The sequence below is a fragment of the Corythoichthys intestinalis genome, chromosome 2, assembly GCF_030265065.1.
Source record: "Corythoichthys intestinalis isolate RoL2023-P3 chromosome 2, ASM3026506v1, whole genome shotgun sequence".
Classification (NCBI taxonomy): Eukaryota; Metazoa; Chordata; class Actinopteri; order Syngnathiformes; family Syngnathidae; genus Corythoichthys; species Corythoichthys intestinalis.
The window spans coordinates 56,964,887-56,990,667 of NC_080396.1; the positions used below are offsets into that span (position 1 = coordinate 56,964,887).

General features: G+C 41.1%; 1 protein-coding gene across 3 annotated transcripts; it reads right to left on the minus strand.

Moving 5' to 3' along the window:
• Positions 1 to 6: 6 nt before the first annotated feature.
• On the minus strand, positions 7 to 25,654 carry LOC130912006 (polymeric immunoglobulin receptor-like). Of its 3 annotated transcripts, none has more exons than XR_009062516.1 (8): positions 22,615 to 25,654; positions 17,748 to 17,975; positions 16,502 to 16,585; positions 15,820 to 16,164; positions 15,678 to 15,743; positions 14,655 to 14,770; positions 12,443 to 14,583; positions 7 to 131 (listed from the first exon to the last, which is right to left on the minus strand). XR_009062516.1 is itself a non-coding variant. In XM_057829717.1 (7 exons), exons 1-7 carry the CDS (start codon positions 22,652 to 22,654, stop codon positions 14,452 to 14,454), a joined length of 1,011 nt encoding a protein of 336 aa, XP_057685700.1. In that variant the 5' UTR covers positions 22,655 to 25,654; the 3' UTR covers positions 10,998 to 14,451. The 3 variants fall into 3 exon arrangements, 1 of the variants encoding a protein (XP_057685700.1); XR_009062515.1 differs by lacking the exon at positions 7 to 131 and adding an exon at positions 7,124 to 7,266; XM_057829717.1 differs by lacking the exon at positions 7 to 131 and having other exon boundaries at positions 10,998 to 14,583.
• Between the last annotated feature and the right edge of the window lie 127 nt (positions 25,655 to 25,781).

Below are 25,781 nucleotides of genomic sequence, written 5' to 3' on the forward strand. Positions count from 1 at the left end.
GCCATCCCTTCTCCACTTTCATCTCCATCCATCCCGTCTGCTTGTCTCTCTTTTTTCTTTCGGCCGAGTGGAGGTATCTTGATTTATGATATCATTCTGTCCGCTACAAATGAGTCAAATAGGCTCGATCACTGCAAAATAAGGTACACTATTCACATTTTCCCTTCATAATCATTGAGACTAATCAAATAAACATTAACTGGTAAAAGTCAAAGATGTCATAATCACACAAAATTCAGTATCTTCCAAAAAAGCGGTCACACAGTAAAGAATAATTTAATTTTTGCTGACTTTTAACCTTTGACCATTCACCTTTTGTGTGTATTGATTTAGCACCTTTTATTGATTATTTTACTGTGTGCTATCGCGTGTGCATTTGCTTTGTTTTTTAATTTTCACTTATTACTGCATGTGTGTCAATTAATTAATGATTGCCCTGGCTCAATAATTTATATTAATTAATGGTTTTTAAGTGTCTTAATGGTCTTAGCCCTTCTTATCTCACAAAACTGCTTTTAGATTACGAACCCTCGAAGTCCCCGCGCTCTCCTGGCAGAGGAGCTCATTATTCCAAAAGATAGGACTAACACACACTGGCCCTCACCTCTGGAACACTCTACCAGAGGATGTAGTGCATTCATGTGTTTTTAAAAAGAGTGTACTGTACAGGAGGTCCCGAGGTCACGACGTACCCTCTTCTGCCCTCAGCCGAGCGTATGGCTACTCGACTTTGGCAGCGAGCTAAACCAACAAAGAAAAATGGAGGCCCAAACTCCTTCCTCTCATTTATTTCTTCGCGTGAACGTGTGCGCGTGTGTGTGGTAAAACTGAAACATACATAAAACACAAATGTTATACACAAAATAAAAGGTTCTATACAATAACATGTTTATGTAAATAACAGAAAACTGGCTCCATTATGAGCAAATGAAATGAAGTGGCTACTTTAGCTTAGCACAAAAACGTGTGGGTTCGCGCCACATAAATAACAACAAAATAACAGAATAGACACACCAAAATTACATCTAACCCACTGTTAAAACGTACAAACTTACAGATTTTGTTTTGTCAAGGGTTCCCAACGATGTATGGTGCAGAGGAGGTGTGTAACGTCTTAACACCTCAAGGCCTCTTTTCCAACTGAAATAAAAAGTTCTTTCTGCCTGCTGCTTACAGCAAGTCGCCACTAGGGGAAGCCGAGCGCAAACAGCAATACCAAAGAAAAACTTAAGATTCTGAGTTAGAATAGCGACATCCTGTGGACGGATGAACAATGTACAATCTTAGAAAGAAATTAAACCCAAAAAGTAGTCAACATAAGACCAGAGGACATAACACTCCCCGCCTGACATCTGCAAGATGTCAGCTCTTAACTAATGAACGATACACAACAATAACTCGTTTTACATGCTATCCTTAGACAGCAAAAGCACAACTTCACGAATTGGGCGAATGTAAAACCTATTCTCGCCGTTTCGGCAAATCTTAACCTCAACTTTTCTGACATTACCGTCCTCACTTGGGAAAGATTTTGTGATCAGTCCGAGTGGCCAATTATTCCTATGTTCCAGAGACTCCCTCATTAAAACAACGTCGCCCATTTGAAGGTTCGGCTTTTTTATTTTCCACTTGCGACGAACCTGCAAGCCTGCGATGTATTCTTTCTGCCAACGACTCCAGAAAACATTAGCTAAGTACTGCACGCGCTTCCATTGGGCTTTGAATAGGTCACTGGTCTGAAACTGCCCTGGTGGAATCGGTGGTGTGCCAACCTTTTGCGTGAGTAGCATCGCAGGAGTAAGAATGACTGGGTTTTCGGGATCTGTAGAAACAGCCGTTAGCGGGCGTGCATTTACAATTGCGGTGACTTCAGCTAACAATGTCACGAGTACTTCATGTGTGAGCTTCCCATATGGATGTTCAAGGAGCATTGCATTGAGGATTTTTCGGGTGACGCCGATCATGCGTTCCCAGGAACCAGCCATATGGGATGCATGTGGAGGATTAAACTGCCATTTGCACGCACTGTCTTTCAAGAATGTGCCTATTTTGTCATTGTGACAGCCTAGTTTGTCTATTTGGAGCTCTTTGCAGGCACTCACAAAATTTGTCCCACAATCAGATCTCAAGAGTTTGGCACCACCTCGGATGGCAAAGAAACGACGCAGTGCATTAATGAATGACGATGTGTCCATTGACTCAATCACTTCAATATGAATTGCACGTGTACTCATGCAGGTGAATATGACTGCCCATCTTTTAGCATCTGCATTAGCACCACGCGTTTTTCTCACTGTAACGGACCAGGGACCGAACACATCAAGGCCTACATTTGTGAAAGGAGGGTCCGTGGACAGCCTGTCTTCAGGTAGCTCAGCCATGATCTGTTCAGGTTGCCTGCCCCTTAATTTGCGGCATGTGATGCACTTGAAAATCACACTGCTTACTGCTCTTTTTCCTCCCACAATCCAAAAGCCCCCTGCTCTGACTGCTCCCTCCGTGAAATGCCTTCCCTGGTGACATAATTTTTCGTGAAAGTGTCTTATTATGAGCTGAGCAAGATGATGCTTTCCAGGGACGAGTATGGGATTGGTTTCTTCTGCAGACAACTGTGCTTTCTTTAGTCGGCCTCCAACTTTAAGGAGCCCTTGCGTGTCAACAAATGGATTCAGTTTGCTGAGTGGACTTGAGTTTTTTAGAGCTGTGCCTTTTTCAATGCATCCAATATCTTCTGCGAAGACCTCTCTTTGAACGGTGCGAATGATCGTGGTCTTGGCTAGTTGCAGTGACCTTTCAGTTAAATGTTTGTTGCAGTTGTGCCAGCCACGACAGGAAACCTCAGAGTTGTTCTTGAATGATTGAGCTATATGTTGGAGTTTGGCAATAGCCTTTTGCAGCACCTTCCAACTTGAAAACCTTTCAAATCTGGCACTATTAAACTGGCCTTTTGATAGGGTGGTAGTGCAAGTTGTTACCTCAGGACGCAACTCACAGTCAGTCTCTGGGTCTATGAGATCGAAGGTTTGACTTCGAACTTGACTTTGGTCCAACCTGGAGAGGAAAGCTGGGCCTCTGAGCCAGGTGGAGCTGGAGAGCTGCTCAGCGGGCAACGCTCGTGTGGCATGGTCTGCCGGATTTAAGTGTGTGGGCACGTAATGCCACCGGTGAGTTTGTGCAAAGCGCCTGATGCGTTCGACTCTGTTGTGCACATAAACGTGAAAGCGTCTCTTGGTGTTTGAGATGTACCCAAGCACTACCTTTGAGTCTGTGTAAAGATTCACCTGATCGACTGTGACATCCAGCTCCTCTAGAACCAACTCTGCTACTTCCACGGCCAGGACTGCTGCACAGAGTTCAAGTCGGGGTATGGTGATGTCTGGTTTAGGAGCTAAACGTGCTTTGCCGAGGAGGAATCCCACTTCGCTGTGTCCGTCCTCATTTGTGAGTTTGAGGTATGCTACCGCACCTACGGCTTTTGTGGAAGCATCACAAAAAACGTCAATCTCTATTCTTTGGGCTGCAGACAGCGGTATTGAAGTGTACATTCTGGGAATTTCAAGATGTTGTAGGTGTCCGAGGGAACTTTTCCACTTTTGCCACTGTTCTAATTTGTCTTTTGGCAGTTCAGTGTCCCACTCTGAAACATTTGTGGAAATGTCTCTGAGTATGGTTCTACCCCCTACGATTACTGGAATAGCAAAACCAAGTGGGTCGAACACACTGTTGATAACTGACAGAACTCCCCTTTTTGTGAACGGCCTTTCATTTACTCTTACTTGGAACTTGAATTGGTCAGTCAACAGCTCCCATCCTAAGCCCAAACTGCGCTGCATTGGTGGGGTAGTCTGCCCAATGTCAAGACCTTGCATGCCTACAGCACGATCTTCGGTTGGAAAGGCTCCTGTTATGAGAGGACAATTGGATGAGATTTTGTGCAGGCGTATGTTACACTGAGCCAGCATCTTCTGTGCCCTACTAAGAACATCAATGGCCTGCTCTATGGAAGAGAATGACTTTAGCCCATCATCTACATAGAAGTGCCGTTCAATGAATTCTTTTGCGTCACTGCCAAATTCCATTTCTCCTTCTATGGCTGTTCTTTTCAGTCCAAAGATGGCGACTGATGGGGAAGGACAATTACCAAACACATGGACAGTCATCCTAAATTCTTGCACTTTTCCATCAAGGTCATGATTTTGGAACCACAAGAAACGAAGGTAGTTACGGTGGTCTTCTCGTACTATAAAGTTGTGAAACATATGCTCCACATCTGCCATAACGGCGTATGGGTCGGACCTAAACCGCATCAGAACTCCTACGAGAGTGTTGTTAAGATCTGGTCCCTTGAGGAGCACGTCATTGAGAGAAACATTGTCAAGTTGAGCACTCGAATCAAAGACTACCCTAATTTTTTCTGGCTTTTGCGGGTGGTAAACGCCAAAACTAGGGAGATACCAGCACTCTTGATCTGGCGCCAGTGCGGGCGCTGGTTCGGCATGGCCCTTGCTGAATATTTTCTCCATAAACTCAGCGTAATGCGCTCTCATTTCAGGTTTTCTTCTCAGCGTTTTGCGGAGCGACATTAAACGATTGTAGGCCTGCTCCCGATTGTCAGGTAGGCGCCGCCTAGGTGAGCGGAATGGAAGTGGAGCTACCCAGTTATTCGCCTCATCTTTAGCAAAGTTGTTGTGCATAATGTCTAGGAACAACGCATCTTCTGCCGAAAGTGCAACTTTGTCGTCATTTGTTGTTTGTTGGAAAATATGTTGTCCTAGTTCCGCTTGTGTGTTTAGTGGATCGTTTTTGGTGTATTTCTCTTTGATAACGATTGTGTTTTCGCAAGGACTGAGGAACGTGGGACGTCCACTGTTTAGAACGTTCGTCTTAAATGAGTTCAATGTGGGTTTATGAGCTCCAGAGAGACAGACATCACCTATGACAACCCATCCTAAATCGAGACGCTGGGCATGAGGTGCATTGTTTGGCCCATTTACCTGACCACGAACTTTATGAGCCTGAATGATGTCCCTTCCCAGGAGCAGAAGAATGTCTGCCGATGGGTCGAGAGGAGGAATCTGTGAAGCGATTGATCGCAAATGAGGGTGAGCTGCTGCTACCTCAGGGCTGGGAATTTCGTCTCTATTATCTGGAATCTGATCACATTCTGTTATTGTAGGCAGCATCATGGAGACCTTACCATCTACATCTTCTACAACAAAGCCATCAGCTTTACGACCTTGTGTCTCTGATAAACCTGCACATGTTCTCATGGTGTATGGGAATATGGTACCTTGCACATTAAACATGTCAAAAAACGCAGATCTGGCTAAGGATGAATTGCTCTGATCATCCAACATGGCATATACCCTCTTTTTCTTTTCTGGAGAAGTTCGGCGATATACATTAACTAAACAGATCTTTGAGCATGATTTTCCTTTTACGCCTTGCCCACATACTTCTGTGCAACTGGCTGTGTTCACAGGATTTGGGCCCTCAGACTCCCCGCCGTGACTCTGGGTTGGGGGATTAAAGTCTTGAGGTGTCCATGGAGGTGGACCGACATGCATGGCAGACACATGAGCATCGCTATCACATTCTGAGCATTGGATAATAGCTTTACAGTCTCGAGCCCTGTGATTTGTGGACGCACAACATTTAAAACAAATGGCGTGCTCTTTGAGAATGTTCTTTCTTTCGTCTAGTGTTTTCATTCTAAACCCCCTGCATTTGACGAGTGAATGTGGTTTTTGGTGGATAGGACATTGTTTGTCTGGATCGAGTGCTGTCAATTTAGCCGGACTGATCTCTATTTTATTCACCGCCAATGGAACTCTGTATTTGTCTCGTCTTACTGATGTCTTATCAACCCTTGGATTTATTACGTTTGAACACTGTAACATAAAGCTAGGGTCTGTTCTCATTTCAGCGTAGTCATTTACGAACCGCACAAAATACGAAAAAGGTGGATAGACTGCACCGTTTTCCCTTTTGTATTTGGTACCTTGTGTAACCCATGACTCCTGGAGTCCATATGGGAGTTTTTCAACTATCGGGTTTATGCCCCTTGGTGTGTCGAGAAAGCTAAGACCCGGCAAATAACTTTCACTTTTGGCATACGATAGCTCTAACAGAAGATCAGCAAGCTCCTGCAGTAAGTGAGTGTCTTTGTTGGAGATTCTTGGAAAAGTCTGCAACCGTTGGAAGAGTGAGGATTCAATTACCTCTGGAGAGCCATAAGTCTTGTCTAGCCGCTGCCACAGACGTTGGAGACCTGCCTGTGGATTACTCACGTGGACCGCCCTGATCCTCTGAGCGTGTTGAAGAGACTCCCCGCCGAGCCACTTGGAGAGAAGGTCGAGCTCTTCGCTGGGCTTGAGATTGAGGCCTTCCGTCGCGTTGCAGAACATGGACTTCCAGGACAGGTAGGACTCTGGCCGGTTGTCGAAAACCTTGAACCCCGATGTCAGCAGATCACGCCGTGCTAGATAGGCTGCTAAATTGGACAGTTCACTTTGTGGGGTTGCTGAAGGTGTAGGCTGGTGTGAGATGTCCGTTCTCGCACGATGAGATTGGAGATGCTCTTCGTCAGCGATGTCGATGTGACGCACATGTGGAAAAGCACCAGCTGATTTTGGGCTATTTTCTGGTTGTTGAGAGTCATTGTGCCTAACCAGGTGCTCATTGTTTGGCGTTTGTGTGCCATCTGCTTGGACACGCTGGTCGTCAAAGTGAGCATGCACATACTCTTGTGCACGCCTGATGGAGGGGGGTGTCTTGGAAAATACCCCTTGCTCGCTGAGGTCGACTTTGGCGCGCTCCTCTTCTTCGAAAGTCGCCTCCCAAACTTTAGCTGCGGCGAGCGCTGCTTCTGCTTCACCTTCCGTCTTCAGAGCGTGTAGTGTTGCCTCGATGCGTGCCTTCTCGACCTCCATGTCGATTTGGCGTTTGGCGTACCGTGCTCTGGCGTAGGCAGCTTCGGCGTCTGCTCGTGCTTGTGCAGCAGCTTGACTCGTTCTGGACCGGCGTGAAGAATGAGAATGACTGGCCTCCGACCTGGTGACCACTTGGCTGATAGGTGGTGAAACTTCTTGCTGAGACATCTTGGGTGCTTGATGTGTTGAAAATCTTTTTACTCTTCTGCCCTCAGCCGAGCGTATGGCTACTCGACTTTGGCAGCGAGCTAAACCAACAAAGAAAAATGGAGGCCCAAACTCCTTCCTCTCATTTATTTCTTCGCGTGAACGTGTGCGCGTGTGTGTGGTAAAACTGAAACATACATAAAACACAAATGTTATACACAAAATAAAAGGTTCTACACAATAACATGTTTATGTAAATAACAGAAAACTGGCTCCATTATGAGCAAATGAAATGAAGTGGCTACTTTAGCTTAGCACAAAAACGTGTGGGTTCGCGCCACATAAATAACAACAAAATAACAGAATAGACACACCAAAATTACATCTAACCCACTGTTAAAACGTACAAACTTACAGATTTTGTTTTGTCAAGGGTTCCCAACGATGTATGGTGCAGAGGAGGTGTGTAACGTCTTAACACCTCAAGGCCTCTTTTCCAACTGAAATAAAAAGTTCTTTCTGCCTGCTGCTTACAGCAAGTCGCCACTAGGGGAAGCCGAGCGCAAACAGCAATACCAAAGAAAAACTTAAGATTCTGAGTTAGAATAGCGACATCCTGTGGACGGATGAACAATGTACAATCTTAGAAAGAAATTAAACCCAAAAAGTAGTCAACATAAGACCAGAGGACATAACATACCCAATTTACATGATTTCAACTTTACGACGTCGGAGTCTCGTCCGCCATTTTAGCTCGGTTCAACTGACACGGACATTAACCAGGCCACGTCCTAGTATAATGTCCGGCACTTAACTGGGGCATGTATGAAAGCAGCCGGTTAATTCCCGGGTCATATCATGGGGGGCTGATCATCATTTCCTCTGTCTTCGTGGTAAGACAAAAAACATTAAACAAATATTGCAATTATCAAACTTCTTACACAACTGAAATGCAAAGAAAACTGTTTTAGCACAGTTATTTCTATAACACGTACATGAACTGATTTTCATTCAAATTTGTTTTTTTTTTTTTCAACAAAAACAGCAATAACCCCAACGTCCAGCTCCAAATTTTTATTTTCCCTCATTTCCTCACATACTAAATGCCAAATCTCAATTTTAACTACTTAAGAACATAGGATGTATATTAAAGTTGAAGTTAATGTAAACATTTACTTTTTTTTTTTTTTTTTTTTTAATAACAAAGATATGAGCAACATACATTCAGAAAAGTAAGTACAAATGACATACTATGCAGAGAGAAATGGAATATATTTTGAAGATCGCGCAAACATAGACTTTTTTAAATGATAAGGAAATTAATAAATAGCCTAACATAAATGAACAAATTTAAGTCCAAAGTGCACATTGACAGCTCAGATGTTCTGAACCTCCCCATCAGACCAAATAAAACTAAATATAAGTAAGCCTCCTCATGTCTTTCGTTGCTCTTAAAGATTTGATCTATTTTATGTTGCATTGCCCTTTTTTGTCGCATCAATTCAACCTTTCTTTTTTGCTGCTCCAGAAAACATGCACATTTGAACCAATCAGAGCTAACTATCTCTGCTGATCACATGTCAGTATGACAGCCAATTGAATGGATAAATGAGTCCAGGCGTTTTGCTTTACTGCGTGTATTCACACATTGACCTGACTCTTCATCATCAGACTCCGAAAACTGCAGCAGCTAGGGAAACCTCCATGCCGTTCGTGGAATAAAATAAATAATAAATATTGGTGGAAACGGATTACGCTACACAAGCACTTTATTATGCTTGTTGTTAACACTCGTGAATATAAATCTGATGTTGGTAGATTATTTTCTTCTTGGACATGAAATGTTTGTGTGGCAGCTTAGCATTTTTTTTTTTTTTTAACATAGCGTTTTGACAGTTGCCATCATATTTTGGGAATCAAAGCACCGTGTACCGGAACAGCATTTTGGCCCTGAATCTTATACCGGAACTGCGTTCCTGACCGTTCTGGCCCACTTTCACACCTGGATATAAGTCTGAAAAAAGCTTTAGTCTCTAGTGGGTTTTTTTGCTTTGTTTTTGTTTTGTTCTTTTAATCGCGTAACAGTAACACCTCTCAGCATTGATGGTACGCACAGTATCTTATTTTTTACTTTATTTTATCAATATGACGTATAATACATGTTTTTGGATAGTTATTTTGAGATATAGGGGTATTTAGGGGTCCTTAAAGGGTTATTTCCGATTCATGCGGAAAATCAGGTTACGTTGCTAATGTAGGAGCGGAACTCCTTCAGAACCAGGGGACTACATTCATATATATATATATATATTTATACAGTGCCTTGCAAAAGTATTCGACCCCCTTGAACCTTGCAACCTTTCGCCACATTTCAGGCTTCAAACATAAAGATATAAAATTTGAATTTTTTGTCAAGAATCAACAACAAGTGGGACACAATCGTGAAGTGGAACAAAATTTATTGGATAATTTAAACTTTTTTAACAAATAAAAAACTGAAAAGTGGGGCGTGCAATATTATTCGGCCCCAATTCGTTAATACTTTGTAGCGCCACCTTTTGCTTCAATTACAGCTGCAAGTCGCTTGGGGTATGTTTCTATCAGTTTTGCACATCGAGAGACTGACATTCTTGCCCATTCTTCCTTGCAAAACAACTCGAGCTCAGTGAGGTTGGATGGAGAGTGTTTGTGAACAGCAGTCTTCAGCTTTTTCCACAGATTCTCGATTGGATTCAGGTCTGGACTTTGACTTGCCCATTCTAACACCTGGATACGTTTATTTTTGAACCATTCCATTGTAGATTTGGCTTTATGTTTTGGATCATTGTCCTGTTGGAAGATACATCTCCGTGCCAGTCTCAGGTCTTGTGCAGATACCAACAGGTTTTCTTCCAGAATGTTCCTGTGTTTGGCTGCATCCATCTTCCCGTCAATTTTAACCATCTTCTCCGTCCCTGCTGAAGAAAAGCAGGCCCAAACCATGATGCTGCCACCACCATGTTTGACAATGGGGATGGTGTGTTCAGGGTGATGAGCTGTGTTGCTTTTACGCCAAACATATCGTTTTGCATTGTGGCCAAAAAGTTCAATTTTGGTTTCATCTGACCAGAGCACCTTCTTCCACATGTTTGGTGTGTCTCCCAGGTGGCTTGTGGCAAACTTTAAACGAGACTTTTTATGGATATCTTTGAGAAATGGCTTTCTTCTTGCCACTCTTCCATAAAGGCCAGATTTGTGCAGTGTACGACTGATTGTTGTCCTATGGACAGACTCTCCCACCTCAGCTGTAGATCTCTGCAGTTCATCCAGAGTGATCATGGGCCTCTTGGCTGCATCTCTGATCAGTTTTCTCCTTGTTTGAGAAGAAAGTTTGGAAGGACGGCCGGGTCTTGGTAGATTTGCAGTGGTCTGATGCTCCTTCCATTTCAATATGATGGCTTGCACAGTGCTCCTTCAGATGTTTAAAGCTTGGGAAATCTTTTTGTATCCAAATCCGGCTTTAAACTTCTCCACAACAGTATCTCGGACCTGCCTGGTGTGTTCCTTGGTTTTCATAATGCTCTCTGCACTTTAAACAGAACCCTGAGACTATCACAGAGCAGGTGCATTTATACGGAGACTTGATTACACACATTTGGATTCTATTTATCATCATCGGTCATTTAGGACAACATTGGATCATTCAGAGATCCTCACTGAACTTCTGGAGTGAGATTGCTGCACTGAAAGTAAAGGGGCCGAATAATATTGCACGCCCCACTTTTCAGTTTTTTATTTGTTCAAAAAGTTTAAATTATCCAATAAATGTTGTTCCACTTCACGATTGTGTCCCACTTGTTGTTGATTCTTGACAAAAAAATTAAATTTCATATCTTTATGTTTGAAGCCTGAAATGTGGCGAAAGGTTGACACGGAGAATGGAAGTCTAAGTGCCGGGATAGTCTGAACAGTTTTAATGTTTCACATTGAGAGTCTGACATACTCCCTTTGTGATCATTCAACATACCTCATTTATTATGACAAAACAGAGAACAGGAAGGGTTTATGGGGGAACAGAAGAAAAGAAACACAAGAGAAGAAAGAGAAGAAACGCAAACAACAACAAGAAATACATTGAACGTCTAACTACACTAACTACTAATATGTTGGTGCTATCGTCAGCGAAATGTATTTCCGGTTGACACCATGTGGGGGGCCTGTTGACCAGGGAAAGAGGGGGAAGAAGGTGGGGGAGTCTATAAGCTAAGTGATAGAAAGGGGAAGAGTGTACACAAATCATCTCTGTGATCTAGAACCCAGTAATCGTGTGAATCCCTCGTGAGTGTAAGCCCGTTGGCGACCGACCCTACGCTGCCCTATCGCCAATCCCGGCACCGGGACCCCCCGCCCGTGCGCGCCCAATTACATCCAGCCGCACGCGAGCCCCGCCGGGCGTGCAGCAGCCACGCAGACGAGCAAAGACGCCACGAAGCGCCAACACAGGGTCACGGCCCACACCCAGCCAGCCCGGACTACATTTATATGCTAAATTTGATAGTTTGGATGTGGGTGGGGGGCTGGTTGGTTCTGGATAATTTTAACCTGTAAAGCACTTTGTGAAACAATTGTTTGTTTGATTAGCACTTCATCAATACAATCTGATTTGAAATTAGCTCTAATTATCTCAAAGAATTTTTATTATACTGTTATTGTACTGTTTGTACACTGTTTTATTATAATGTTGAAAATGAATCATTTCAACTCATCTATGGACACTGACCATATATGTGACTTTTCACAATTAGGCAACACTATGCAACACTTAATTAGCTAAGTGTACATTTTTTAATCATAATTGAAAATCACAATGTCCTCTAATAATTGCTATTTGTTGAGTTGTGTTTGTTTTTTCCATACATCTATTAAGGTAATTTCATCCAGACTTGGAATGCTTGGAGACAGAAGGTTAGGGTTGGTATAGTTTAGGAGCAGTAAGTCGATGTTAATGCACGAGTTACTTTCCATGGGGAAACAATCATGGAAAGTAACGACCATATCAGCAATCATTTTGTCTTCCTCCCACTTGTTTCAGTCAATCTACCTTTCCCTTTCTCCTTCCCCGCTCCTAAAATAAAATGTCTTTGTCCCCCACTGCCAACCCACAACCACCAACTCTTGACAGTCAGTTGGGGCCATGTGTTTGCCAAGCAGAATGTGCTAGATAAACCACCCCCGTACTTCCTGTTTGTGTGTGTTCCAGGAAATCAAGGACAAAGGAGAAAGGAAACCCTCTCTCTCTCTCTCTCTCTCTCTCTCTCTCTCTCTCTCTCTCTCTCTCTCTCTGTACACACATTGAGCAAGATATACGCAGAGAAAGATCTTACCGTAAGTAAGGAACAGCCTCTCTGACGGGAATATTCCTTAGTAGAAACACAACACTTGAACAGCAGCACAATGATAAAAATAAAAAAAACATGGACCAAAGTGATGGAAGCCTATGAAGCTCTAATGAATGTATCAAAGGTTTGAAGAAAGCCTTCAAAGATTTAACATCTAATTAATTTTGCACAGCTGTGCACTTCAGATAATGTATGTTCACACTTCCATAACAACATGCTTTGATGAGTTTGGTGTGTAAGAACATCTTTGGGATGCGCTACAAATAAACGACAGGAATGTCCAGTTCAGACTTCACTATTTCAGCCAAATTTTGGCCCAACAGTCACCATTCTAATACGAAGTGCTTCCGACTGACTGACAGCTGCTTGTCCCACCTCCAACTATGTCAGATGTCGGACAGTACGTGGTGATCAGCAGGCTTTGGTCTTGTATTGTAAACACTTGTCATTTCAAAGACACACTGAGACTTCATGACACCATGTCTTGTAAATTGACACTTTGACCGTCTGGGACGCTCCCAAACACGTGTGGTCTGAACATGTGCATGAGCATAATATGTAGCCTCATAAATAGCACATGGTTAAAAATAAATCCTCTGGAGTGGAAGCAAGCTCTTGCCTGATTTACTCATCTTGTGCAAATAACAGGTGGAAAAGAGAGGCAATTAGCAAGATAACAATGATTAACTCTCACAACACAACTGTCACCACATAGTAGCGTACCGCACAAATGTTTTTTTAGACCGTGAAGTCGCATCGTAAAGCGGAAGTAAAGCCGAAGTGGGACATTATAGACCCGACCTCGCATAGTAACAATGTTATTTGTGCTACTTTTCTCCGGTAATCTTTCAAAAACGAACATGCCGATCGCACATTGCTTTTTTGGAACTTGTAGAAACGACTCTAGACATTACGACATATGAAGGATGTTTTCTTCATACGTTTCCCGAAACCAAAAACTCGGGAGGAAAAAATGTGAAGACTGAATCAACTTGCGTGGACTTTTAACACCAGCTCGGTGAATCCATTCACATTTCTAATGCAGTAAACATTTTGTTGGGTTGGCATGGTCTTTCAGAGGACAAAGAGGTATTTTTATATTTTTAACCTATTTTTTAGCATGACTTTGTGCTGTACTGCTTCTGTCTGACAATGAATGACCTGAAAAGAATTACAATATAATCTGACTGCCACTTTTACTGTTTCTGTTGTAAAAAAAAAAAAAGCAACTTTTGTAAGGGGGAAGTGTAAATAAATTATAGAATTAAGATTTGTTATTAACGAAACAAATTTAAGTGTTCTTTGGCTGTCACTGAGTAGCATTTGCGATCGCTACACAAAATATTAATTCCCCCCAAGAACGGAGACGTGGGACACCCAGAGGATATAATTTGTAGGAAAGACGGGGCTGGTGGTAAAGGATAGTTTGTTGAAACAGGAGAATGTCATTGTCAGTCGCGTAAGAAAAAGGTGTCGATAAAAAAGCTAAGGCTATGCTAAGGTCGGCTTTTTTTTTTCCGCCTTTTTCAGCCCTCGACACTCAAGCCATCTCTTTAACTGAACATTTTTGTGTACTTCCACATCTTTGCAAGTGAACTTGGCACCAGGGACATCATTTTCGGGGAGAATTGGTAGGTTTAGCTTTGTAAACATCTCCTTCGTACACAATTTCCATTCATTTACTATTGGGGACAAACGGTGGCGTATCCTCCCTTAGCAGCAGTAGCTAAAGTCATGAAAAATAATGAGCGGAAGTGACATGTTGCATGCGGTACGCCATTGTAACCCTCACTGAAACCCCATAACCCTATCTGAGCATAAACTGGTTTGAGTACTCCAATATTGTTGACTGTGGTGAGTCTGCAGACTTTTTCTTTGTGAGCTGCTGTCATCGTAAGGAGATGTATAAGTAGCAATAAATTGCAACACATTAGTAGCCATCAAAGCATTAAAGCAGCAGTATAGGAGTGAAAAAAAAAATCTGTAGAGACTCTTTAACATGTGTAGTCATTGTGTTGAATATGTTGTGCTGGGTTGAGAGCGCAGTAGGCTTGGTCCACTACTCGTGCACTGCTATCAATGCTCTGATAAACTGTGTCTTCTTGAACGTTCTCACGGGGGTTGAACTGGAAATAAAGAGATTCCATCATTCTATAGTACTTGACAACACAAAGTAATGATAGTGTTTAAAATTTACCTCAATCGCTTGGCCAGCGGAGTTTGCTTTTCTCTTCCATTTGATGAGAAGCAGCAGAACAATGGCAGCAAATAGAAAAACCAGGAAACCAAAGAGAATCAGAGGCCAGACGAGCACTGAAAAGAGCAAACGTGAGAAAGATGAGAAGAACATGTGGCAAACTTAACAAGAACATGTCAGGAAAACCACATGAATGCATAATGAACATAACAAGCCACAAACCTGAGGAATTGGACAAGAACATGTGATTGAAGTGAGGGAAAAACCTGGCAAAAACATGTCATGACCATACAAGTAGCATGACTAGAACATCTGAGAAAGATTACAGGACCATGAATGGAGTATAAGAATATTTGAAGAATGTGACAAAAAGAATGTGAGGAAAATGACATGAGTCTGGGGGAAAAAACGAAGAAAATAAAGAAAATAACATGAATTCATGACAGAAGTAAAGAAAGTGAGGAACATAATAAGCAGTTGAGGAACATTGCGAGATCATGTGAGGAAAATGGAATGAATGTAGCAAACGGCACAAAGCTTTGGGAAACCTGATACAAATGTGGGAAACATAAAAAGAACACATGAGGATTATAGCAAGAACATGCAAGGATCATGACAATATGAGAAATAGGACACAGAAAATGTGAAGGAGCAAGTCAAGAACATATAAGGAATGGTAGTACAACAAATGAGAAACATGACAAGATTAGGGGAGAAACTAGATTACCCTGTTAGAAATGTGACATAACAAGGGAACAAAATAAAACATGGGGGAAAGATGTATTTTAGAAATGTAAGAAGCAGAAAGAAGATCAGAAAAATAGCAACAGACTAATGTGGGGAAAATATAATTCGAAATTTAGAGGAAAATGTAACAAATGTGCGAAGCACAAGAGGAACATGTGAGGAATATCCTTGGAACATGGTAGAAACATGGCAGATGGTGATGGCAGATCAAGGGGTATGCGGAACATGAAGACGGTATTGGTAGAAAATGGGAAGCATAGTTTAAGGTTGTTCTACCTGTTTCTGTCTCCTCTGGGGAATACATTCTAGGTTCTGACGCAGAGGTTGAATTAAGTGATGGGCCTAAAATGATTAAAAGATTACATTTCCTCTCGGGCCACAAGAAGCAAATAGTTACATTACTTTGTTGGAATCTCACCACCGGTCACGCTGACATCGAATTCCTGAATGGAAGCCGAGCGCAGAGATTGACCCAAACCACACGAGTATCTTCCAGAGTCCGACTTATCCAAATGGGAGATGGTCACCACAAGAAGAAACAACTTCATTGAGACCTCTTTTCTGAAATTCACGCTGTACCTGCCCACCTGGGCAGTATTCTCAGTGGTTCTGATGAGGATGTGTCCATCCAGACAATGTCCCTTGCAGAGGAACTTGACATATTGGGACTCCAGAAATGGACAGGTGACCTCTAAAGTCCCACCAGATGGTTCAGTGTGGACGGGGATGTGCAGCCAATTGGCAGCATGTCCATCCTTCTGCACTGCATGTGAAAGTTGTTATAAAATAAACTCTCCTGATTAAAAATAAATAAATAAATAAATAAAAAATAATAAAAAATACTCTATAGTTTTTTGGTCCATACAGGCATATCAAGGGTTTGCTTGCGCAAAAATAGGTACATTGAAAACACGATTGTTGGCACGAACAGGTATGGAAGTATACAGTATCTATGAACCGGGTTCTCCGAAGAGGGCGTCTGCCAAATAGCAAACTTTGCTGATGCAAAAATACCTATGGCAACATTCCTACAAGCTCTGTATTCTTATGTATCTGTTGGGCCATTTCAATAATGTTAATTTGGGATATTTTTGACTCACCTTGAAGAACTTGAATCTGGAAGTCCTTGTAGGAGTCTGCCTGTTGCAACGAGCCCACACCAATCCTGTATCGCCCGCTGTCAGCTATATTAAGATTCAGAGGCGGGTAATAACACGTTACATTTACTCTGTTACATTTACTTGAGTAACTTTTTGGGAAAAATGTCATTCTTAGAGTAGTTTTACCACGCAATACTTTTTACTTTTCCTTGAGTAGATTTGTAAAGAAGAAATACTACTCTTATTCCACTACTTTGGGCTACAATAGAGTTGCTACATTTTCCTCTTTATTTTACATATTAACTTTATTTTTGCCAGAGATGCCGACAGGTGCTGTCTCAGTTTCACCAATGAGACGTTGCAACAATAACCATAAGACCCCATTATACCTGTCAGAGGTAACAATGTTTTTTTCTTCACTAGAGGGCACTGAAGCTCTTTGGATGGGGTATGGTTCAAAGTGTTTTTCTGGTCTGAATTTGATTATGCTTGTGTCATCTTTATGGCCTAATATGGTCATGTGATAGGTTATACTACAGCAGGGTTCACTAAATCCGGACCTCGGTGCCACTTTTCCTGTCGTGTTTTCCATGTCTCCCTCCTCCAACACACCTGAATCAAAATAATTAGGATCATTATCAGGCTTCTGGAGAGGTTGCTGATGACATAATCATTTGATTCAGGTGGTTAGGGGAGCGAGACGTGGAAAACACGACAGGAAAAGTGGCACCGAGGTCTGGATTTAGTGAACCCTGTAGTACAATATAGCAAAAACAGTTCATATAGATTATGTTGAGAAAAAATATACCATTATTGAAGAAAATCTGACAATTTAAGCAGTTACTCACAATGTTAGTCATTACTTGAGTATTCCTTTCAATTCACTTTTTTTACTTGTACATGAGTAAAGAAGGAGGAGAGAGACCGAAGAAGTACAAACAACAACAAGAAATACATTGAAGGCCTACACTATGAATATGTTAGCGCTATCATTACCCAGTTGTATTTCCAAAAGAAGCCTGGTGACCAAGGAAAAAACAAAGTGAGGGGGGTTAGAAAGATAAGTGATTGGGAGGGGTGGAGTGTACACAAATCAGCCATGTGAGGTGTAGAACCCAGTGTTGTGAGTCTGAGAATGCTGGTATCCTATTCTATGCTATCTGATCGCTAATCCTGACCTGTACATGAGTACATTTTTGGATGACTGCTTTTGCGCTTGAGTGAAATTTTTGGCTACTGTACCCACCTCTGTTGAGATTGGTGATGAGGGCATAGAGGTTTCCGTCTTTATATTTGATGCTGTGTCTGCCCTTCTCAACACTGACGCCGTATGTTTCAACCAGGGTGTTGTTGTCTTTGCAGTCATCTTTACAGAAGTACTTTTTTCCACTAGTGGGAAACCGCCACATGATAGTGGCGGTTTTTCCCTCCATTGCTCTGTAGGTGACGAGGCCGACGCTTCCTTCATTCATTGCTGAGAAATCAGGAACGGATTCAGTTGTAAAACAATCATAAAATTCAAAAGCTTAGTTTTACTATTAGGATTATGTTCACGAATCTCTATCGCATACTTACATCTATCAATATATTGCAGCAAATTAAAAATCAATTTATATTGTTTTGTAAACAACAACATTGCTGTATTTAAAATGGGTTTGGTTTCATTTCATGATATGTCATGTTTTCTTTGTTTCCATGTTCATGTCCATTCTAAATGAAAGGCTTTCATTGCCATTTGTTTTAATCTGCTAATCTCCCATCATGTAGATTATTGTCCAGGTCTGCCTCATTCTCATGTTCAATTTTTTTTTGAATGGTCATATTTTCCTGATTTTCATTCAGTTTGTGTCTTGTTGTATTGTTGCCATGGATGTAAAATGTTGCGATGGATGTAAAATATCACTCAGTGAAACCTAAGGATGCTGGTGGAGGCCAGTCCAACCTTTTATCTTAGCGCACTCGGCTTTTGATTTGCAATGTGGGAGCAGCGTTCTCATCCCATGTGGGGTGGAATAGCAGGTAGGCCATCACAAGCCCGGTTCCATTGATGCCTTGACCCGGATTGGGAGCAAGATTTTCAAATGCTGACTGTTATGTATGCTAGTGTGTGTTCTGTGTGTAGAATGTTTGTAGAGCATCACTGAATTGATCTTCAAGAGAGGGCTGGCAGCCGAGAGTGCACTTAGCTCCCCATTCATGACATAGTGGCATTACAGGTTCGCATCCCATTTGGGGTGGAACAACAGGAAAGCCATCACCCACAGGTACAGGTTACGTTTACTTTGTCCTATCATGTTTCGAGTCAATTACTCGAGTTTGTTACTTCGACTCTTTGAAGCTTTGTTAATTGTTTTGATTATTCGGTGTGCCTTGCATCTAGATTTAGCTTTTTAAGCTTTTATAACTTTTAATTTGTGAGTTATTCACTCAGACCTATGCATTAACCCTTACAACAGCTCCAGTGGAAGAACTTGTAAATAGTTTCAGTTCTAGCGTGATGACTGTAATTGACACTATCGCCCCAATTAAGACAAAAACTTTCTCAAAGAAGATGTCACCCTGGGGAAATGCCACACTAGCTTTAAAACAAAAGCAAGATTGTAGACGAGCAGAACGCAGTTGGCAAAAAAACAAACTCCTGTTTTTTTATGATATCTACAAAGAGAGTCTTCGCAAAAACAACCAGGAACTGAAAAATGCTATACAGTCGTATTTTTCAGAGCTCATGAGTACCAACATCAACAATACCCGCACACTATTTTCTGTTGTTGACAAACTGACGAACCCACAAGCACCAGTACCTCAGGAATTGGCATCTGAGGTGTCCTGTAAGGATTTCGCAGCATTCTTTACACACAAAGTACTAAAGATTAGACAGACTGTGTGCAACTCCAGATTACCAATTGTTACACTAAATGCCTCCCAAAATATTCCCCACATCAATCATAGACAGTTTAGCCTCTTGAACTATGCCACTTTAACGGAAATTTTGTCTAAATTGAAGCCCACAACATGTTGCTTTGACATCCTTCCTTTAAACTTTTACAAAACTATTTTTCATTGCATAGCCCCAGACATACTTCAGATTATAAATACTTCTCTCCAAGCAGGAGAGTTTTCACAGACTTTAAAAACTGAAAGAAAAAAAACCTCTTCTCAAAAAATCTAATCTAGACCTGGAACCGGTCTCCTGTATATTCCAAGAACAAGAAACAAGCACGGTGAGGTAGCATTTAGTTATTATGCTCCTGACCTCTGGAACAAGTTACAGTGGGGCAAATAAGTATTTAGTGAAATACTTATTGTGCAAGTTCTCCCACTTGAAAATATTAGAGAGGCCAGTAGTCGTCAACATGGGTAAACCTCAACCATGAGAGACAGAATGTGGAAAAAAAAACTGAAAATCAAATTGTTTGATTTTTAAAGAATGTATTTGCAAATCATGGTGGAAAATAAGTTTGGTCAATACCAAAAGTTCATCTCAATACTTTGTTATGTACCCTTTGTTGGCAATAACGGAGGCCAAACGTTTTCTGTAACTCTTCACAAGCTTTTCACACACTGTTGCTGGTATTTTGCAGATATCCTGTAGAGCAGTGATGTTTTGGGGCTGTCGTTGGGCAACACGGACTTTCAACTCCCTCCACAGATTTTCTATGGGGTTGAGATCTGGAGACTGACTAGGCCACTCCAGGACCATGAAATGCTTCTTACGAAGCCACTCCTTTGTTGCCCTGGCTGTGTGTTTGGGATCATTGTCATGCTGAAAGACCCAGCCACGTCTCATCTTCAATGCCCTTGCTGATGGAAGGAGATTTTCACTCAAAGTCTCTCGATACATGGCCCCATTCATTCTTTCCTTTACACAGATCAGTCGTGCTGGTCCCTTTGCAGAAAAACAGCCCCAAAGCACCCCTATGCTTCACAGTGGGTATGGTGTTCTTCGGATGCAATTCAGTATTCTTTTTCAAACACGAAAACCTGTGTTTCTACCAAAAAGTTCTATTTTGGTTTCATCTGACCATAACACATTCTCCCAGTCCTCTTCTGGATCATCCAAATGCTCTCTAGCGAACCGCAGACGGGCCTGGACGTGTACTGGCTTCAGCAAGGGGACACGTCTGGCAGTGCAGGATTTGAGTCCCTGGTGGCGCATTGTGTTACTGATAGTAGCCTTTGTTACTGTGGTCCCAGCTCTCTGTAGGTCATTCACTAGGTCCCCCCCGTGTGGTTCTGGAATTTTTGCTCACTGTTCTTGTTATCATTTTGACGCAACAGGTGAGATCTTGCATGGAGCCCCAGATCGAGGGAGATTATCAGTGGTCTTGTATGTCTTCCATTTTCTAATAATTGCTGCCACAGTTGATTTCTTTACACCATGCATTTTTGTTCTGAAGATTAGTTCTTTTTGTTATTAGTTCGCTCGCCCACCAGAGGGCAGAATAGGATTCCCTTATAGTCCTGTGAGAGTAGAGTAACTGAAGTTGTTTTTTTCTTCCTGGTTTAACGTTATTGAAAAGAGAGGAGGTTTCTCTGCTCTTTCCATCTGAACTAGTAACAATTCCTTGTTCTATCCCAAGTTATTGTCTGCGTCCAACACCAAGTGAGTGCCTATTATCATTTAATACTTTTTAATTCAATATTATTGTTGTTTAGTTATAGTAATGGTTTAAGTGAACCTCATTGAGAGTACTATTGCCACTCTTATATTGTCTTTCACTTTGCTGTGCTGTGTTTGCTAGCTTATAATGGTAATGTCTTATGTTATTCCTTCAGAACCACACCCATCTGTCTGTATTAACGTGGATGGAATTCAAGCAACTCCTCTCCTGTCTTCATTTAGCCTAAACCTAAAGTCTTGGGGGGAATACAAGGCTAATATTACATCATTCTAATAGATGTACATTCTGCGATTATCAAACAAGATCGGCAGTAATCATTCGACACTCCAAAACAGTTTTACCTATTGCAGATTCAGTCTTCCCAGCCTGGTGCAGGTTTACAATTTTGTCTCTGGTGTCCTTCGACAGCTCTTTGGTCTTGGCCATAGTGGAGTTTGGAGTGTGACTGACTGACATTGTGGACAGGTGTCTTTTATACTAATAATGAGTTAAAACAGGTGCCATTAATACAGGTAACGAGTGGAGATCGTTAGACCTCATTAGAAGAAGTTAGACTTCTTTGACAGCCAGAAATCTTGCTTGTTTGTAGGTGACCAAATACGTTTTTCCCACTCTAATTTGGAAATAAATTCTTTAAAAATCTAACAATGTGATTTTCTGTTTTTTCCCCCACATTCTGTCTCTCATGGTTGAGGTTTACCCATGTTTATAATTACAGGCCTCTCTAATCTTTTTAAGTAGGAGAACTTGCACAATTGGTGATTGACTAAATACTTATTTACCCCACTGTACCTGAAGGTCTGAAGTATGCACAAACTGCTTGCTCCTTTAAATGAGGGCTAAAAACGCTCTTTTTATTTTTATTTATATAACTGTCTATATATTTCAAGCTATTTGCTTTCTATTCCTCTTGTACTTTATCTCCATTGCTGATTTCAATTTTTATTATTATTATTAGTAGTAGTCCTATTTATTTTTATTCATGATTAAATGCAATTTTGATGTATAATTTTATTTCCTGTTTTGATTGTCTTTGTTTTTACGTCCTACTGATTAAATGTGATTTTTATGATCTTCATGTGATGTAAAGCACTTTGAATTGCCTTGTTTTGAATTGTGCAATATAAATAAATCTGCCTTGCCTTGCCTTTCCTCTAATGAAAACCCATACATGTAGAATAACAATTTGCAAGAACTAAATATGTTTGTTCTTTTTTTTTTTTTTTTTTTTTTGCCACTATCAATATAAATAAATATAAATGAATAATAAATATCAAAGACACATCATAATTTTCTCAAATCAAATATACGTTACTGTAAAAATCAAACAGCATTTCTTTTCAAATGAACCAAACAGGTGTTTACCTAAAGACTGCAAATTGAACATATACAGTCTGTGAAATCTAAAATTACATTTTCATTGGACACATTAATCAACACACTACACTACATTCCTGTGAATTCATTATTTTTGTATGTAATAAATCAAACCTGAGAAGATGCAAAGCAAGAGCACACAGCAGAAAGACATGTTGAAATGGATCCTGCACGGTGCGGGAGACTCAACAGAAGGTATTATGCATAAAGTTCCTTTTCATGACTGTGGTTGCAATTTAACACAAACACCCTTATGCAATCTCCTGTGCCAGTCTTATTCTTTTGAAATTCATGAAATAAGAGGAACTTCAGAAAATGCCATGAATGGTTGCCAAAACAAACATGTTTTTGCCTCTGACAAAAAAAACAAAACAAAAAACAGTTTTCAGGACAAGGATTTAAGATAAATCAAACATGCAATCTTTAGGTTATCACTGATTGTTGTTACAGTTGAGCACATTACACATGGTATTAATTGGAACAGACACTATTTGAGGACGTGTGGGCAGTATTAAAAGAAGAAAAAACAGGGAACGCAGACAGTAATTTGGGCAGCTCAAAAGATACTTATAGAATAGAATAGAATAGAGCGGTGGCAGACTCTGAAATGCTTGCATCTGATTGGCTAAAACACTTCTGGCATTTAAAAATGCCTGCCCATGCAATTTTTTTGACTTCCTGGAAATGTTGGCCTTTATTGACATTTTTCTCACTATTAAACAGCAGAAAAATAAAATTTTGTTATTTTTCAAATTCTCAAATGCTTTTTTTTCTGCTGGGATGCACTTGATCAAAAAGATGGCATTTAGTATCTTTAAAATATTCTAAAAGGCACGTGCAAGTCATATCACCAAGGGTTTTTTGCCTACAGCACATGTGGCCAATGTCTGAATTTGGGCAAATTTGCAGGCAACGCGGAAACCGATGCATTTGAAGATTTGTGCAGTTTTGGATGTGAATACAGTGATTCCATTTACCGCCAGGCAGATCCTCTTATCCTCTTATTCCCATAAATGTAGTGAATTCACATTACATGGAGATATTTACAACTTTCCAGCGCATGACTGGAGCTTTGTCATATGGCTTGGTAACAGAAATACGCACTGTCATCAAATGAGCTGGTGGTGACCTCTGACGACATTAATATATACAATAATATGTACAGCCCTCATGTACATTATCTATGGACAATCCATTCTGCAGTTAATTTTTATGTTTTAAACATTGCAGCCTTTGTCTCTTTTGCACTGGTAAACTACGGTGTGTACAATTTGTTAGAATGAGTGAACACACGTTTGTGCTATTAGGTTCCAAAGTAAATTATGCCCATTGTATTCAATATCGCACCGACAGAATTAGGGATGGGAATCGAAATCCGATTCCAATTCGGAACCGGTTCCGAGTGTTTCGAGGCCTCGACATCACAATGAAAAAGCCTTAACGATCCCTTTAACGATTCCTAAAGACGCGTATTGCGTCGTGACGTGTCTTGTTGTCCAGACGCATCAAACTAGCATGGCGCCAAGAACCACTCGCTCCAAAGTTTGACTACACTTCACCAGGAAAGAGCGTGAAAATGAAAGGTTACGACGGGTAAGCACGAGCATTGCAGCCATAAACATAACAATGACAGCACGTAGGTTCAAATGCTCGAAAGTGTGTCTTCACTTCACGAGGAAAAATTACAACAAAGCGACTTGCAGTCATTGCAAGGTGGAGATAACGGCATCGGGAGGTAATACGACTGCGCTGTCCTCACAGAGAGGCTAAGTCTCAGTCCTGGCTATACAGCTAGCTAAACTCCCAAATGACGATGCAGAAGACGTTGGTATAATTTGCTGACTTTATTCAACCATCACTTGAAGAGTGAAACTAAGAATAGAAATGAAACAAATCAATTGCGTCCCCAATAACAAACAGATTTGCATCAACGTAAATCAGCGATGATTAGCTGCTAATAACAGTAATAACAAATGGTTAGCATATCGTTCAAACCACTACACAACTGGATTTAAGTGTCCGATCGCGAGTGGAAACACAACAACACAAAAGATGATACATACAGGCGTTGCCTCTGTAGATATTAACATTAACAAAGAACGTAAGCTCGTAGAAGTGTTTCCCTCTCTCACTAACTCGCTTGGATGCGGCATTTCTTCTTCGGGTGGAAGCGCGCTCTTCTTCACGTGAGCGCGTTCTTCTTCATGTGAGGAAGCGCAAGGGCGCCCCCACTTGAGCGTGTAAGCGCCACAACAACTAAAAGGCATGCATTTCAATGTAATGGTAAATAATACACGTTAACCCAGCAGTTCCCACACTGCGGCCCGCGGCCCAAATACGGCCCGCCTCCACATTTGGTCCGGCCAGTTTGAATTTTTTTTTTCTCAATCGTGTTATTTATTTCCTGGCCTTTTCCTTAAAGAATTCAGAGAGGGTTATTTGGTTATTATCTATTTAATTAATATTGTTTTTATTATTATTACTATTATTATTATTATATTATATTGTTATTTTTATTTTATTTACTTTCATTCCAGGAAGAATCCAGAAAGGGTTATTTGATTGTGGCTTTCTGAAAAACAATAATTTTTTACATTTATGCACTTCTGCAATCGTCACACTTTTTCTGTTACAAACTGACCCCGGCCCCTCATCAGAGAAGGGAAAAGTTATGTGGCCCTCACAGGAAAAAGTTTGGGGACCCCTGCTTTAACACATATTGCCAAAGGCAGAACAACAACCTATCTGCCAATATGTAGCAATATTTTTTATTTCTATTAGATAAATGTTTCAGTAAAATGTTACACAGTCTTGTGTATTTGCCACTTATTGCCACAGTTTTAACATTGAGGCTTTGGGCCTCTTTTGATCGTTGTGAGTTTGTAAGGTTGTGACTTCTGATTAAACAAACTCAATGCCAATCAAAACGTTTGTTCTTCTTTTTCCCCAAATTAGAATCGATAAGGGAATCGATAAAGAATCGGAATCGTTAAGCAATATCAATAATGAAATCGGAATCGTAAAAATCCTATCAATTCCCATCCCTAGACAGAATTAGACAAGTGTCCTAGACCAAATCAATGAAATGGCTTTATTGATTGAGTTTGCATGTGCTGTGTCTGTATATGTGCGTATGCACGTGTGCTTGCGTGTCTTGTACTGTCATCCAGCATTGTTCTTCCATACCTTAAACTCTACACACAACATGTAGTATTCCTTTCTAATTGCGTGCATGCAACATAATATTCTTCACCAAGCGTTTCTTACGGCAGCTTAAGTTT

Coding starts and splice junctions, on each gene's coding strand:
- LOC130912006 (XM_057829717.1), bottom strand. CDS start 22,654: ATGTCTTTCTGCTGTGTGCTCTTGCTTTGCATCTTCTCAG. Junction 16,586..17,747: donor CATCACCAATCTCAACAGAG/GTGGGTACAGTA, acceptor ATCTTAATATAG/CTGACAGCGGGCGATACAGG. Junction 16,165..16,501: donor CCAGATTCAAGTTCTTCAAG/GTGAGTCAAAAA, acceptor TTTCACATGCAG/TGCAGAAGGATGGACATGCT.